The sequence below is a fragment of the Sinohyriopsis cumingii genome, chromosome 5, assembly GCF_028554795.1.
Source record: "Sinohyriopsis cumingii isolate HCF-2022 chromosome 5, ASM2855479v2, whole genome shotgun sequence".
NCBI classification, from domain to species: Eukaryota; Metazoa; Mollusca; class Bivalvia; order Unionida; family Unionidae; genus Sinohyriopsis; species Sinohyriopsis cumingii.
The window spans coordinates 134,798,798-134,816,905 of NC_142965.1; the positions used below are offsets into that span (position 1 = coordinate 134,798,798).

General features: G+C 37.1%; 1 protein-coding gene across 1 annotated transcript in view; it reads right to left on the reverse strand.

The window, feature by feature from the left end:
• The window catches only part of LOC149800286 (uncharacterized), a 131,549-nt gene that overhangs the window by 21,985 nt on the left and 91,456 nt on the right, over nt 1–18,108 (reverse strand). The window contains exon 25 of the mRNA XM_089958378.1: nt 11,107–11,307. Within this exon, the coding sequence (XP_089814504.1) occupies nt 11,107–11,307 (201 nt within the window). The remainder of the gene's footprint in view (nt 1–11,106; nt 11,308–18,108) is intronic.

Sequence of the window (18,108 nt, forward strand, 5' to 3'; positions counted from 1 at the left end):
GTGTTCATTATGTATTTGCTGTTAAATTCGTATGTGTTTCTTCATCTCCTTGTTTTGGAAACGAGAACAATTAGACTTTTTCTCAGCTGTCTTGCTCCACTGTTTTAGAACGAATCGCCATCACGTGATACTGGCCAGTCAACCCATTTATGCTATGATGGACCCTCATTAATTGCTTTAAATGATCACTAATGGGCTCTCCACGCTACATTGTGCTCTAGACTAAACGCACTGGGACTACATTCTTCATTACATAAATGTAAACGGAAGCGAAAAAAGAAACGTTGTTTCAAATCTGGCCGGCGTAGAACTGGAAGAAGAATCCCAGTTACCTCCCTTATTTCAGCTCAACAATTTAAAAACATTTCGACCGCTAATTTAGATAACCTAATTCAAATCCCTATTAAAACTTTCACCTTTGTGTCAGCTATCGAAGAAACACCTCTACGCCCAGTCAGTAGGACCACCGAAAAAGCGCACAGAAATAGTTAATTTTATCAACGACCAAAATGTTGATTTATTTTTCCTGACAGGAACATGGCTAAAAACATCAGGCGATGAACCCAAGTGTGCGGATCTAACACCCACTGGTTACTCCATCAAGTAGTTCCCCCGTAATTCTCGCGGAGGTGGAATTGCTGTCATCACAAAAAACTCCATGATAAAACGTCCTAACCACACCACAACATTCAATTTCGACCATACATCGATTGAACAAGTCAACACCACACTCACACTGGAGCAAAAGTCAGTCCATTTTTCTGCCTATACCGCCCTCATCCTAGTAGAAAAAACAATCTGGCTGACTCTATCTTTTTGGAACAGTTTCCGAATCTCCTGGACTTTGAAAATTCGATAGGTGGCAACCTGATTATTCTTGGAGACTCAAATACATCAAAACTCCTAGATTCTATTAATGTTTTCAACCTCAAACAGTCAGTTAACCGACCCACCTATAAACATGGTCACATTTTAGACTGGATTCGTCATAGACGTGATGATAACATTCTACGGTCATCCCTGGTATCCCATGACCTTGCATCAGATCACCTCTGCATTATATGCCATCTTGACGTATCAGTCCCTAACCCTCCGCCTTTATCTGCTACTAAGAGAAACCTCCGTATGATAAATAGAATCAAACTAATGCACGACATCCAAGCTAACCTAACAACTTGCTTACCTCCTACCGCAGAACAACTCGATAACTGTCTGAGTTCATTGCTTGACAAACATGCCCCAACTACCAAGTGCAGAGTATCAATTCAAAAGTGTTCTCCATGGTAAAACATTGTTAGGGACCAGCTTCGCACTGCTAAAAGACACCGCCGTAAAGCTGAGAGGCTTTGGCTTTCCACCAGACTCATTATTCATAAGCAAATCTATGAAGTCGCTAAGAAGAATGTCACAGATATAGTCCATGCAGCGAAAGCAGCCCACTACATTACTAAGATCATGGAAAGTTTCAGCTGCAAAGAGCTTTTCGAGATTACTAACAAGCAAATGTCAAGGAACAAATCAACATCACTTCCAACTACCTTCTCTCCAGTCGACCTTCCGGACATGTTTGCAAATTTCTTCCGTGACAAAGTACAAGCCATTAGAGACAAGCTTGACACCACAATTTCAATTGACTCGTCGTCACCATACAGTTGGGATACAGAATTTGAGCGGCAACCATTAGCAGCATTTGAACTTGTCTCTATGGATTTTTTACGTACAATGCTGATGAAGAGTGCGCCAAAGTCATGTGAGCTTGATCCAATTCCAATATCACTGCTGCTTGAGTGCTTAGATCCAGTATTGCCTTCACTAACTGATGTTATTAATACCTCTCTGTCCTCTGGGGAATTCCCCTCATTTTTCAAAACTGCCATTGTAAATGCTCTGCCTAAGAAACCAACACTAGACCATAACGATTTAAAGAACTACCGCCCAGTTTCTAATCTCCCATTCATATAAAAAATCTTAGAAAAGGTTGTTCTATTCCAGCTTGTATCTCATCTGAATTCAAACAGTCTTTTTAGCAATGTACATTCTACATATCGCCCTTAACACAGTACTGAAACTGCTCTTCTAAAAGTAGTTAATGACATTCCCTCTGCGTTGGATAGTGGAAAGATTACAGTCCTCACCCGCCTTGATTTGTTTGCAGCATTTGACACAATAGACCATGATATATTACTTCTCCGTCTCCAGCATGTATTTGGCATTCATGATACAGCCTTACTGTAGTTCAAGTCCTACTTGGTCAACAGGACACAAACTGTATCTGCAAATGGAATGCACTCCAGCCCAGTTGATCTATGTTGTGGTGTTCAACAGGGGTCTGTTCTTGGACCTGTTCTCTTCATTCTGTAAACTCAGCCATTCTCAGGTGTCATAGATCATCATCCAGTGTCTCACCTACTGTACGCTGATGACACCCAAATATACAAATCTAGCCACCCAACTGACGTTGATGCTACCATCCAAGGTATAGAGAGGTGCATTACTGATGTGAAATCATGGATGACTTGTAACAAGCTGCAGATGAATGATGATAAATCTGAGGCCATTCTGATCACAACACAAAGACTTTCTCATTCACATCCTTTACCTCAAATAAAAAAATATCAGCAACGCCAACATTAAATTCACACAATCAGTACGAAACCTAGGTGTTACTCTGGACAGTATTCTCACATTGCACCAACATGTCATGAACATATGCAAGGCTGCATATCTTGAGCTGAGACGCATCAGCTGAATTCGCAAATATCTTTCAGCTGATGCCACTAAAACACTTGTGTGTTCATTAGTACTTTCAAGACTGGACTATTGTAACTCAATTCTGTCTGGTTCATCTCAATATCTACTCCAGAAACTTCAAAAAGTTCAAAACACAGCTGCTCGGATCATACTTAGAGTACCACGATCAGAGCACACCTCCCAGCTGCTCTGTACTCTATACTGGCTATCCATTCGATCCAGAATCAAACACAGAATTTGTTCTCTGTGCTAAGTTTCACTGTCGGACTCTAGTCCAACATACCTATCCGATCTCACCCATGTGTACACACCAGCAAGATACTTACGCTCCTCTTCTGACAATCGTATACTCATTATTCCCACTATGAAAACAAAGTCATATGGACAGCGTTCTTTTGCATACCAGGGCCCAGCAACGTGGAATGAACTGCCCACTGAACTTAGACACAAAGACACAGTGATCACATTCAAGAGGGTTCTCAAAACTCACTTATTTCGACTGCAAGAACAAACGTAAAGATCTAATAGTGTTTCCTACCTGAAATATTCTCAGCATGTTTTTTTGTTTAATTTTTTTAAATGTTTTTCCAATTCATGGTGTTTGTTTTTGTAATAATATTATTATATTTTTTTATCTTATAGGTGTTGTCTAATGTTGTAAAGCGCTAAGAGCTAAAGATTAGGCGCTATACAAAGTCCTCATTATTATTATTCTGCCAGTTCCAGGCGCGACCAAAACCGGTAAAATTTAAAAAAAAAACAAACTCGACGAAATCACTTCTATCACTGGACAGATTACTGAACGTATTAGAAGAACTGGAAATATAATGTAAGGCGATCTCATCATGAGCAGAAATACAATTATCAATGCGAGAACAAAAATCAGACGATGAGGTGGCAACAACAAATACGTGGGCAGCACCAACACCACGATTAGAACTGAGATCGGTAAACGAGTTGTTAAGCCGGTGATGCAATGAATGGTGATCTCGACACGAGCGGAAAAAGCATTGCTAATTGGAGAGAACCGACATCAAACGATTGCGCTGTATCGAAGAAATACGTGGACAACAGAAACATCCCGATGATGACCTCTTTAATAAAAATTAATGAGTGATTGACCACATTCAGACAGGAAAATACTAATCATGTAATCAATTTGCAGAAACATAAGTAGGACCATAGATAATATCTTTGGAAATTCAACGTTCGTCGATATTAATCTCGCTGAAATTGACAGCGCCGAAAAAAGCAAAGCGATTTAAGCTCATGTTGTTCATACGACTCCGCTCATCAACGCAGTATACAAAGTAGCGTCTAGATGGGCAACGTGGTCATTGCAAAACAAACGTATTACTCAGGTTACCGGGATTCACAGGTTCTCCGTGTTTTGCGCAGCTAAATTTAGGATATTCACCACATTTCCATGGCGTCATTCCACATATAGATTTTCGGAGCCGTCTCAGTCGTGTTCAATCAATATGCCGAGAAAACATTCATACTGGATCCATTAGACAAAATCCTAACCGCAACGACATGGTGGTGTCTGGAATTCGTCGCGAAAACATCTCAAGTGGTAACTTAGTGTATACCATAATGAATCCCACACAGCCTTTTCGGTGTAATCAAGCAAGTGCGTGGGAGGCATCACTGGAAGTAATCAACGAACACATGATAAAATCAAACAAATATCGCAGACGAATAATCGTGATCGGCAATATTGTATGCGCGATTTTCGCCTGTGGTTGGAATCGGTGTCTCTGTTGTAGGTATTAATGGTATACTGAATATTATCGCAAAAAATATCTACATGTACCAGTAAAAAATTACAGGAGCACATATAAATAACTTACGCTACGATATTTGCGTGTATAAATATATCATCGATACAGGATATAATTATTGTGGTCGTGGAACTCAATATGATATTAGACTTGACAAAAATATCAACCGAAACCAGGCAAATATCTGGCAATTGCGATTGATGAATCATGTCACGTTCAAGATGTCGCGTATAAAAGTCCAGATCTACAACGACAACATATCGATGATGTCAAGTTAATTCACACCCTGCAATGCGATAAAGAATAAAAACAATCGAGAATCACTCGCGAATTGGTTGATAAGATCGGCGATTAAAGGTAATATAGTTATGGTAGCTGTCAATTAACGCAAACAGTTACATAATGGAGTCGATTCAGTATAGTCCAATCGGATAATGGCGAGGTACAGCTACAATGAAACAACTCGCCGATGCAGCTGATGTCACACGAACCGTAGTCGCAGACTGGGTGTCACGACAGGCCATATGGCAAATTTATCTTCCATGTCCAAAAACGATTGAACAGGGACGGTTTGATGTCAGCACACCCAACGAAGTTCATCAGGCAGATATCTTGTTATTACCATATTACGCACATAAACGGCGCACACATAAATACACGTTGACTCTCGTAGATGTTGCAAGTAGATACAAAGAGGCTGAACCGTTATCGTCTAATACAGTACCTGAAGTCGCATGAACGAATTTACTCACGAGGACTCAGGCCGTCTAGCGGCCTGCGATTGCCACAGTTGCTAAAGGTTGATCCTGACAAACAATTTCTCGGTGCAGTAACGACGTTGATGCAACAACATAATAATTTTAAAATCAGACGTGGACACACCAAGATAGATCGCGATCAGGCAATCGTTGAACGATTTAATCAGACATTTGCATAGCGACTCTTTGGACATCAATACACCCAAGAATTACTGCGCGTTCAGGGCAGGCTTCTTGAATGGCATGCGTGATTACCTCAAGTGGCAGCCGCGTTAAACAATGAGGTCACGAGTGGAATTAACATAAAACCTGTCGATTCAGTTGCGAAAAAACACATACCGCGGCGAAAATCACCAGATCAGCTACAACAACCAGTGCTGGGTAGTCAAGTGACAGTGAGGTATTTATATAAACCTGGTGAACTTGAGGTTGGTGCAGCAAGAGCAAATGATCCAGTGTGGAGTGTAAAAACATAAAATTTCTAGCGTGGTAAGATCTACAACACAACCACCAATCTATGGCTTACATTCAACAGCTCCTCAGTATGGATTTGTGCGTGAAAAATTACAATTATCACCAGCCTGGATGCGGAGAAACAGACACTAGCGGGGGACCCCCTCACGCGCGAACAAAAAACAAGGATCACACATGTTGAGGAACGCAGCTCCTCTGCGTCTTTTACATTCAAGACATGTCAGTGTGACATTTTTGCGTGTGTGGCCGAGACTGCTATCAATTCTGTCCATGGTAAATTGTCGTATGTCATTAGGAAAATATTGCCACAACATTACTGTGTTACTGCAAGCGCAGTGATTTTTTTTCCTCGTTGTTTCAGCATCATGACAAAGTCCACATCCTGATCAAATTCCTGGTGACGCTATTGTTGTCTGTGACGCTGTTGGCAGTCTAACACGTAGACAACCCTGTGTAACTGAGATGTTTGTTACTCTAGACACAGCCAAATAAACTAAATTTGACCATTTCATGCGATCATGGATAATGAAAATATTAGTATCTGATATTGGTATTCCCTGAGACGCATTAATTGTTATTACATATCCTCTAGTCCTTCACAGTGGGTTTAATGATAACGCATGTTTAACAAGCCTCTACTTGAACCTCGACGATATCATTAAGTACGAGTTTTTGTTTTCTGTGAACACCTCCTGTGACTATCGCCGGAATATCAACAAGTATATTTTATTTGCGTGTATATGTTGTTCGGTAACAAAATGGAACTAATTGATCAGTAATGTTTTGTTTGTGATCAAATAAGTTACGCTGAAGTGAATAACGGACGTTCTTCCTGGATACAACTATTAGATCATTAGGGAGCCATAAGTCCCAGAAATCTGATTTTGGAGTCACTGCAATTACGGTACGCAGGATTTCACATTGAATTTTATCTGGTTGTAGTCTGATTAGCGATTTTAACTGTCATAGTTGTTCAATCCTGTGATCGATGATCAGACATCATTTCTTTGAAGTAGCCAACGTAGTTGCTTAACCAGTCACGTGGAGATTCTCCAGTAAATGGCTGAGGCTGTCCATTATCGCCACACATGATAATTGCAGTAGATTTTGCTAATAACTAATCTTGAAACATTTCTAAAACATCTTTGTATACCGTGCAAATCTCATTTCAGACAAGTATTCTCGGGATATATTTCTCACCCATTTGTCCGGGCGTCCATGCATCACCTCGCAATCTAAAGAAACTATGATACGTGCATCCGCCGACTCAACCTTGTCTCATCTCTCTGGCAAGCTGGTGAGTTTGCGTCAACACAATCATGTTAGAGTTTTTAAATAATTATATCGCACGTGTTGTTTGCCAGAACTAACTGGACCATTCAGACAGACAGTGGTATTGCTCGTGATTAGATCGTTTACTGACGGCTCCTATGAAATTTGTAATAAATTATCGTTACGATAATAAACATGACGTGAGATAATCAGCTGACGTGAGATAATTGCGTATTTGTTCACGTTTTATTCGTCACGAACCCCCCATCCGGCATCGCTAGAATTATCGATAAATGGTTTCACAATATCCATTTTACAGAAACTAATATAAAACGAATATGTAGCGATCCTAACAGCATAACTGACGACTAAGCTAACATAGATGATCTCAAATGAGTAAATTAAGGAGAATTGCCACCGCAGTAGCTAATGATCATGCCAATAATTATTCCATCTCGTGTTGTTGCATTTCTCCGTGTAACCAATATACCTTTTGCTGCTGTGTCCTTGATGACAAAACCAAATTCTGCTGGATCCATATAATTTTTCTACATATATCTGTCATCTTGTGGTAGCCAAATCTGTTTTTGTTGTTTGTATGATCTTATCGCAGAGGTTCCAGTCAACGATGTGACGATCTTAGCATCGAGCATGTATCGTAAGAACACTATTTGGTCCCAACCACACTGACTTTTTTACAACAATCTTTGAGATTGACACTGCTATCAGGTTTATTAGCATGACGACCGAATCAAATTGGTATTACAAGATGAATACTCGCTGAAAACACAAACGATTAAATCTCCGCAAACCTAGCAACAGCGATATTTGTTAGTGGCCCGTTTATTGCAGCTCGTGTCAGTTCGTGTGCTGGGTGCCCGAATCGTTCAATATAACGATGATACTCGCAAAGTCCAAGAAAAAATCCTCCGGATAAGCTGCTACGTTATCAACTGAAATCATGTCAGAGGAATTAATATTTTGTGTTCCAAAGACTGCCATGACTTAACTCAACACAAGATTGTGATACATCGATAAATTCTATTTTAGAGATGGATGCCATGAATTTGTTTCCTGTGCGCTGTGAGATGCAACAGAAGAAATAGTAAAACAGTTAACGAGTAAATCATCGCTGTCGCAGTCATATTTTACCGTTTCATAGCACGTTGGAACGATTCCTTCCGATGAAGAATTCCAGATGGCAAAATAAACTGATCAAATGATTCGTCGTTGAAGCAATTTATGCCAGCGTCTTCTACGCCGCCACTGAAGATAACCAGACTGATACAGGGTCGTTTTTACTTAGACTGTACATTTCCTCAAAAATATCCCCGTTGTAAAATCTTATTGTTCTTTCTGGTGGAACTTTTGTCACAGACTCTGTCCACGCATGACAATTATGGTCTATAACAGTTATTGGAGCACCTTTGTTACTATAATTACCAGAATTGTATACAATCTCATTGGTTACTGTGTCTACAAGTATTGGAATCTTCAATATTTTTTCAAGTGTGGCAACGTACTTTATTTTAGTTCCGTTAATAAGAGAGTTTTCCCCAGTTATTTTTGTTAAATTCTTGATTCTGTAAGTCCGTTTCTTCGTCTCGAGTTTGCAAAATGTTCTCTGACACGTTGAACTACGCAATTTAGAGAGCCTGTTCTCATTGGAGCATGATAAACTATGGATGGATCATTCAAACGATAAAGTGCATAAACAACTGCGCAAGCTGGAAATGCGTTATTTTATTATGGTTTGTCAATTCCGGTGAAAATAACTAATTTAGAATTTGTATCTATTATGACGACATTGTTACGTCGCAGTGATTCCCTAACAAGGTCGAGTTTATCACGAATAATCCAACTCAGACCATCTTCACTAACATGTTCAGCAATAAATTTTATTCTGAATATATATTTGCTGTCATCAACAAGATTATTAACGATAGCAGATGCTCGTTTGTCATCCATTGACGATTCAATAAATGTTCCATCCCTTCAATCTTAAATGTTGAAGAAAACACGAGATGCACCATCGTTGATACATTCGCTATTTGCTTGTTTGATAAAATCCTGCAGCTGTGACTTAAATGGTCTTTGTTTTCGGTCACCTGGTAATCTGTCAAAATCTGATTTGGTGATGTGCTCTGGCTCAATCGCATATAACCTTATAAACTCATCTTGTGTTGCTTCTAGTGATCTGATGTAAAAAACATAATATGAGATTTAAATTTGTTTTTTATTTTGGTAATGTTACTCTGTTCCCGATGAGATCTTGATATTTTTGTTGCAGTAATAGCTTCGTCTCATACTATATGATTATTTTCTTTAATATACATAATATTTCTCTAGTTAGACTTTCATCTAATTAGACTTTTACTAATAGTATAATGGTCAACCAAACATATAACAGTTGCAAGTGGCTGAGGTCATTTGTGAAAAAAATTGCCGCAGTAATTATTGTGCGCTTCTTTTATATAGTGATCGACGTGGAGTACCGGCCCAAAACATTGTCTGGTTTGTGGAGTTGGTGTAAATGGAAAACCACAAGTGTGTGTAGCTTGTAGGGGAAGAAAGTATCGTACGTTTAAAAGATACTTAGAGATAACAAATGCATCCAATGACATAAAAATAAAAAAATCAGCAAGATTACATTGAGAGATACATAACAAAAAAGTGATCAAGTAAGTGACAACTCAGTTGACCATGTAAGTGAAGACTCATCTGACGCCCCGTAGGTAGATTATCCCCCCCCCCATACTGTTCATATTCTGGCTATTAAAAAAGTACGTAAAAGGATGATGTGTCAGATATGGTTTATGTTACTGTTCGTTGGTCATTCCAACGGTTCGATATACTTTTTTGCGTCATTCTTTTCACCCATGTCTGGCGCCCCTTAGGTCGGTTGATCCCCTGTGTTGCTTGTGTGTGTGTGTATGTGTGTGCGTGTGTGTGCGTGTATGTTCAATTAAACTACAAAGGCTGGTAATGTACAACGTTATAACCTGATAAGGGCCTCCTCTTTTGGCTTGCTTTCATTTTCATGTTGTTTAGACAACTGAGTATTATCTAATCATTAATTTTATACAAAATATCGAATCTTGGTGTTTGGAAACCACTTAGCCGTACTTAATGAAACAATTAAAATGTAATAATTTCTTTATACTCCATTATGCATGTGTGTGTATGTGTGCGTGTTTCTGTGTGTGTATGTGTATGAATGTGTGTATGTATGTATGTATGTATGTATGTGTATGCGTATATGTATGTGTGTATGCATGTGTATATGTATGTATGTGTATGTGTGTATGTTAGCGGTTCAATGCCTCTCATTAATATGATATGGAAGAGTTTCTCTCTGTGTTATCAATATTAACCATATATACAAGTACATCAGTACCGAGATAGACGAAACATTTTCAGAGTTAACTGTGAGAATTATTATATTATAAAATTTAACATTGTGGGCGACATAAAGACTTAGAAGCATTCGGCAGAAAGAACGACAACGTTTTGCGAATTTACATCTACTACTTACCACGTGATTTCTCTCTCCACTTTCAATACATCATAAACCACGCCCCCTGCTTTGTATCTGAGCATCACACGAAACTGAACAACGCCAAAAATACGGATACCTTTTATGTGAACACAGGAAATAATAAATGAACTGCAACCAAGTTTTTGTTAGATTTTTATGCCACGTTTTACGTGTTAATATGTTATGTATAACATTGCTGTGATCTATTTCATGTACACATTAACTGACGATACATTTTGGCTTACTTTCTGTGTCAAGGTGTGTTGTATAACATTGCTGTGATCTATTTTCACGCTCACACTGACGAGATTAAGTCCTTTTTCGTATTAAGGTGTGTTGTATAACATTAGTGGGATCTATTTCATGTACACATTAACTGACGAGAAATCTCGGCTTACTTTCTCTTTGAACCCTGATGACGTTACATTGGAGAATGACACGTACAGATTTAAAGCAGACAAGAGCATATCATTATACCTATATAGTATCATAGGTTTTTCTGTGACTAAAGTATTATCAGCATTCTTACGGCTTTTCCTGATCAACCCGTGGTTTTTTAGCAGAAGAAGTATCCTCTCTGTTCTCTTCAACTTGTCCTCTTTTTCTATCTTTAGACGAATTAGGTTCATATTCTAACTTTCGTTTGGATGTCATACTACAGTCCGTAATAACAGGGAAGTAAATTAAGCAAGGCCGCATATAGCAAGTCTCAATCTGTCTGCAAGCTTTTTATACATGCGTTTCTGTTCAGGAAACGGAGGCTCCATCGACGTATGAACTGTACACGGGATACCTACGATATATTACATGAACGGGTTACTGCCGTAAACCTTAAAACTACCGAACACATGGAGCATTCAAACAAAGGTATGATATATGATTTTCCGTTTTTATTTTTTTTATTTTGTCGCAACAAAAAATCATTCATAACGTACATTTAATCCACAAAGCCAGTACAAATAGATTCGAAATATCTTGTCTCAATGAAAAGAGATTGCTCTAGTACAAAAAGAAACGGGTTAAAGTGCCATATATACAGACTATAGTGGTAAAGTGCCTATATACCAACTATAGTGCTAAAGTGCCATATATACAGACTATAGTGGTAAAGTGCCTATATACAGACTATAGTGGTAAAGTGCCTATATACCAACTATAGTGGTAAAGTGCCTATATAAAGACTATAGTGGTAAAGTGTCATATATACCGACTATAGTGGTAAAGTGCCTATATAAAGACTATAGTGGTAAAGTGCCGTATATATATATATAGACTATAGTGATAAAATGCCGTATATACAGAATATAGTGGTAAAGTGCCGTATATACAGACTATGGTGGTAAAGTGCCGTATATACATACTATAGTGGTAAAGTGCCGTATACACAGACTATAGTGGTAAAGTGCCGTATGTACAGACTATAGTGGTAAAGTGCCGTATATACATACTATAGTGGTAAAGTGCCTTATACACAGACTATAGTGGTAAAGTGCCTTATACACAGACTATAGTGGTAAAGTGCCTTATACACAGACTATAGTGGTAAAGTGTCGTACATACAGACTATAGTGGTAAAGTGCAGATCGGGCTTTATTCATGTTATGTGATGTAAAGATAATAGAAACTAAGTGATTTTACTATGAACAAGGAACACTCCAAATTTTGGACAAAATGTGATTTGAAGTGAAATAAATGGTGGATAAATATCGGTGTCTATGCGAAGATTTCTTACATTTCGGTAAGAAAAGCAGTTTGTAATGTAATGACTGACTCTTCTAGTATTGTATCAGAGGGATATGGACTTCCTCAGAGAGATATGGACTTTCTCAGAGATATATGGACTTTCAAAACCTTAGGAAATGAATTAAAAAGATTTTTCCTAATACATATATTTGACTGTGAGATAATTTATTTGTTTTCTACTTTGTATAATGCACGCTTTGACATATCAACTATATTTAAAAGTGTACGATTGGTTTTCCTCATTACTTGCTGTTGTTACTAAAATGTGATCACTGCCGGAAACTTTAGAATTTTCAGGTACAGCTGATTCTAGATGTTTAAAAGGACACGAATATGTCCATGTCTTTTTTCTCTTGACTTTAGATATGAATGAACAATCAAATTTATTCTGTAAGCAACATATCCATTAAGTAGAATTAAAGCTAATACATTTTAATGTACATCAGTGATGCTTGAATCTAGGTCATATTGACCTTGGTATGTTGGGGGAGTTAAGTATTCCTTATAACACATCTATGCACAGAGTTAAACGACTATAGTGTCTGGAAAAATAGTTAATTTAGACAATTGCACTAGCGCAATGGGGCATGAAATATAGTTAAATTAAACAATTGCACAAGCGCATTGTGGCATGAAATATAATTATCAGTCACTGGGGCATGAAATATAAGTATCAGTCACTGGGGCATGCAATATAAGTATCAGTCACTTAGGTTTACCTGAAAAAAATGTTGTGCTAATAATGTCGCATCTAGAAATTATGCCGCCTGATTTGTCAGTTGACCCCATACATGAGGAACTGAGCTAAACATAAATATAATCAGGTCATTCTAGCATAAAATATAGGTGACTGCAGTGACCTGATTTTGACTAAACGGTTTAGTTACCCACTTGAAGCCTTTAAATACTAACATTATTCAGTACCCATCCGTGTCTTAGAAAGTGAGTTAAACCCAAAGGATGAAGTAGGGCAATGGCGCGTGAAATATAGATCACATTGGCCTAATTCAGATTAGAAGCTGCATTTCTCTCCCTAAACCATTTGAAACTAATATAATTAAATCGTGTTCTTTGTAGCTCAGATGGTGTAAAGCTATAGCTGCAATTCCATACAAGTCGTCAAGATAAGTTTATTTAAATTTTGGGAATACTCCAGCGTTATAGATAAAAATATAATTAATTAAGCCCAGTGACGCTTGAGGGTTTTGAAAACGGGACTCCTCCTCAATCCTTTCCCACTGTCCGTTTGTACACATGCACTGTGTTCAAATCATTGCTTTTATTTTCGATCGAGTATAATAAACACTGACATAGAACAGGTAGGAAATGTTTTGACCTAGGCTAAAAAATATATGGTAGTGTCAATGCAGCAGTGACAGCATATTCTCTGTGATTAGTTTCTCCATTTCTAGAGTTGATAATGAGTGGAATGTGTTATGTTCTGACCTTTTCATCAGTTTGTCTACGCTCCTTAACAAACAAAAATCTAGGCACGCATTGGATTCATTAGTAATGCCTCTTCTCTCTGGTGTTCATGTTTGCGAGATAGTTGTTATGAGGGCCGGAAAAATAATGTATCACAGAAAAATCTAGCGTATTTGCTTACCTTTCTTTCTTTTCTTTTTTCTTTATCTCGGACTCGTTGTCTTAGCTCGAATGTTAAGTCAGGTGCGACCAACAAATAACAAAATCAGGGCAGGAAAGAAAAGGATGCTAAACGACAACATAAAGCAGTTTTCCTGAAGTGAATGAATAATTTGCTGAAATATTTCATTTTAAAGCATGAAAATCTGAATATCAAACGTGAAACATTGGGACACATAAATCTTCTCGAAGAATATCTACAGTAAATTAAAGAGACGCACTATATAAAAAGTGCCAGCACCTGACCTCAATATTATTTTCTCAAGATTTGTCCTTTCCGTTCGTCAGAATGGTGTCAGTGAATGCGAACCAAGAACATCGAGATGTAATAAAAGACCTATGTATTGACTAATCTTACAAATATTGAATTTAGAGGATAATGAATGAGCAAATAAAATATTGCATAATGAGTTTCTTTGAAATAAAAATTTCATAGTTTGTTATAAGAGAAATGAATTTGTAAAGGAGAGAGAGAGAGAGAGTTGCTATTTTGTACCCATAGCTACAAGACGTTTATTTTATTATTTGTAAAAGGTATGATGGGAAGTTTTGAACGGCACCGGGGACTACGCATACAGCTGCAGATTGGGCTAAAAAGTAAACAGAAAGACCTGAAGGAGAAAGAGAAAGGACACACACAAACTATAAACTGCTGAGATCATTAGCAATGACATGAATAAACTGTTTAAATTCTCGTTAATGTTTTAATAATATGTTGCATTTTGGGATACAAGGATGGCGAATAATTCCGAAACGACGGGCTGGCAAGATATCTCCTTAGGGTAGGAGTGTGAACTTAATTTAGAATATTATTAGTTTAACAAGAAACAGACGAAGGCGAGGATTGGACGGACGGGGTGGGGGACGCAGCGTGTCTCTTTTCGAATAGATTTATGGTGGCCGTGAAAAGGGCTGTTGGGATCGTTAACCAAACGTCTCCTCACAACCGGATCGCAGATTAAAACACGCTTCATATACCCTGTTTTTCTTGACACGTCTATGTCCTTCCCAGCACACAAGGCTTGTTAGATTTGTTTGAACTGAACACGTTCTATATAACCCAAGATTTAATAATTTATGATACCAGACGAAAACATATTTATTTCGCGTTTATTATGTATATTTTTGTATGATGGATAAGCGAGAATGTATTGAATTGTTCTCTACAAGTTGAACGCAGATACTTTTTCTTAGTTATACCATTTTCTATAATCCACCTATGAATATTAATTTGACATTCTAAAATTTTGAATTTCCAGCTTCTTCTTAAAAATTTTCTCTACACCTTCCTTCTTTTTTTCTCAAGTTTTTGCTCTAGGGTTTTCGGATTAATACTCCCTCCCTTTAGGAAATATCCTGTCAATCGTGTTTCCTTGACCTTCGTTTCCAGTTAGTTGCTAGTATTAAGTGACTGATGCTCTTATTGGTCTTTCGAGATGTTAGTTTGGCTTTAATTTTTATATGTTGTTGTTTTTCTGTTAAATTAGGGTTTCGAATATCGAGATAACTGAGTTGCTCTCTTTTAGTTTGTTATATTTTATGTTTATTAATTAGGTTGAGTGCGTGAATTTCTCATAGTTAAAGCCTCTCCGCAACGAACGGCGTGAACGAAAACAGTCCAAATTCACGTTCAACACAGAATGACCTTGTGTAGGCCAACGATAGCGTGGTGGGATGGGGTCTTACACACGAAGTCCCAATAAGTAACAAAATCAGTCAAATTTTAGCTGAATTTGTAAAAATAATATATAAGCTAAAAACCGGCGACACCTGGTTGTATCAAGGGGAGGTAATGTGCAAGAGTTAATGTCCTTTATTTATCCAAACAAAGACTGGATAAGATGATTTTCGTCTTTTGTAGGGCTGGATTCGCGAGGTAGTAGACTAATATTCCTAAAGTAATATAACTGGGGAACGTATTCGAAGGAGAAATCAGTAGGGTCCATTAATTATCATATCAAAGCATGCTCGTCACAGTACGATACAACATAAATAAAATTATTTTAATTATTTATATTATCCCAATATCAAAATTAATTTTAAAAAATTTACGTACTAATAATGTCCCAAAAATATATAATCTTGTGTTAATAGGCTTTTTCTTCAAGAGTTCTTATTTTTACTGTAATTTAAAAACTTAATAAATAAACTATTTGGCTTTCCATCGACATAGAAGTTACGGAGGTTTACATGTAAATACACATTGATGCTAGTATGTATGTGTGTGTATATGCATGTACGTAAATTGAAAATATGCCATTACCAATATAATATTAAAAGTAGAGTTTTGGATATAAAAATATAGTCATCAATGGATATGCATATTTACATGTAAATAGACAAAAATAAACCATTGTGTGAGTGCAATTTCTTGGCTGATACATATTAACGGTATATTTTATACATATGCATACTGCTCCAAGATTTAATAATCCAGTTTGATCTCTTCACAGTTACAGACTATTTCTTAATCTCGATCACACCATGTACCACTTTATGTTATGAGGTAGATAACAATTTCCGTTTGCAAAGTTATTGAAAGGTTGCAAATTAGCAGCTTTTTGCATCTAACTGTGCCAAAAAATATTCTGGTTTTTGTCATGGTTTTCATTGTGTTTAAAGAATAAAGTCTGTTCATGACACCATTTCAAACTCTTTTACATTTTCAGTGGGCATGGGATATTTTAAAAAGTAAACTTGCATTTTACAAGTGCAATTTGCATGAGAACGATAAGTGGACTCGTCCAATTTATACACATGTGAAGCCTACAAGCAATTTTCTGTCTTTAAATATACCTAATGTAATAAGTGTGCCTATTACTTAATTTATTCTCATTTGTCAGCTGCACATGTTAGGAAATTTAATCGGACTTGACTTTCCAGGAATCCAGTCATACGGCAAGAGATATTAAGCAAGTGAGGATATTACATGTTAGGAAGGGGCATGGTAGGGGAAGGGTATGCAATTGCGCCTGTCCATCCATGCTTGCGTGTGTTATGTTAATCAACTCTGGTCACTTAAAGGAAAATTACAAGCTTGTTTTGTTTGGATCAGTGCAAATTAGTCTTTGAACTTTGAACGACTAGCTCAATGACAAGGAGCTATGTTATTAAAGTTGTGTCGCAGGGCACAACCTTAATTGATACAAGCATTGTTACAAGAGCTTAATTATACATTTCAAGTTTTCCAATCGTTTTAAAGATATTAATATAAATTACTAATGCATGGGTTTTAAGAATACGGATATGTACAATTATGTTCAATCTTCTCAATGGATTCAAAATTACTGCTTTAATTTTGCTAACTTTTTGTTGCTTGTCATTGTTAGCGTAGCTTTTGAACATCAGACCTCACCAAGAACGTTATCAAAGTACGGTCAAAAATTTAATCAAGAATGATACATACAAATGAAGAACATCAAATCTAAAAGACAAAGACACGTGCAGGTGGATAAATAATCAACATTTATAGATGAAACTGTCGTCAACACACTTTCAATGCAATTTGCCTGCTATACCATTCGATTAAATGTTATGTATCTATGTATGTATGCATGCGTGCGTGCGTGTGTGTGTGTGTGCGTGCATGTATGTATTTATGTATGTATGTAATGGTACATTGCGACTGATGTTTCAATTGCATGATGCTTTGTCTCCACCGTCATCATCATCATTTATTAAATAATTTTTCAGCTTGATTGGGCAGCAGGTAAAACCTATTTTCCCATTTCCCACATCCACTGATTTAACTGAATAAAATATTATTCTGATATACTGTATCCACATTGAATTAGCATCATGTGCATGTCGTTGATGTCACATCAAATCACTTTTGTATCAGTTTTATGAGGGGTGAATTTCTGTTGCTGTTACATTTTACATAATGTCCATTTCATATATTGCTGTGAGAGAAAGATGAGACGAGGAATGGATAATAAACAAAATCATATCATAGCTACAAATGCATATCAATGTATTCAAATGAATGGAATATTAGTTGTATCAACTGAATGTATACTTCCTAGGAAGGTTAAAAAAATAAAACTAAATGACATTAATTAGTAGTTTATTAATTGGTTCAATTAAGCACATGAAAATAAGTACACAATAACCAAAAACATCAATGAAATGAAAGGCAAGAAAC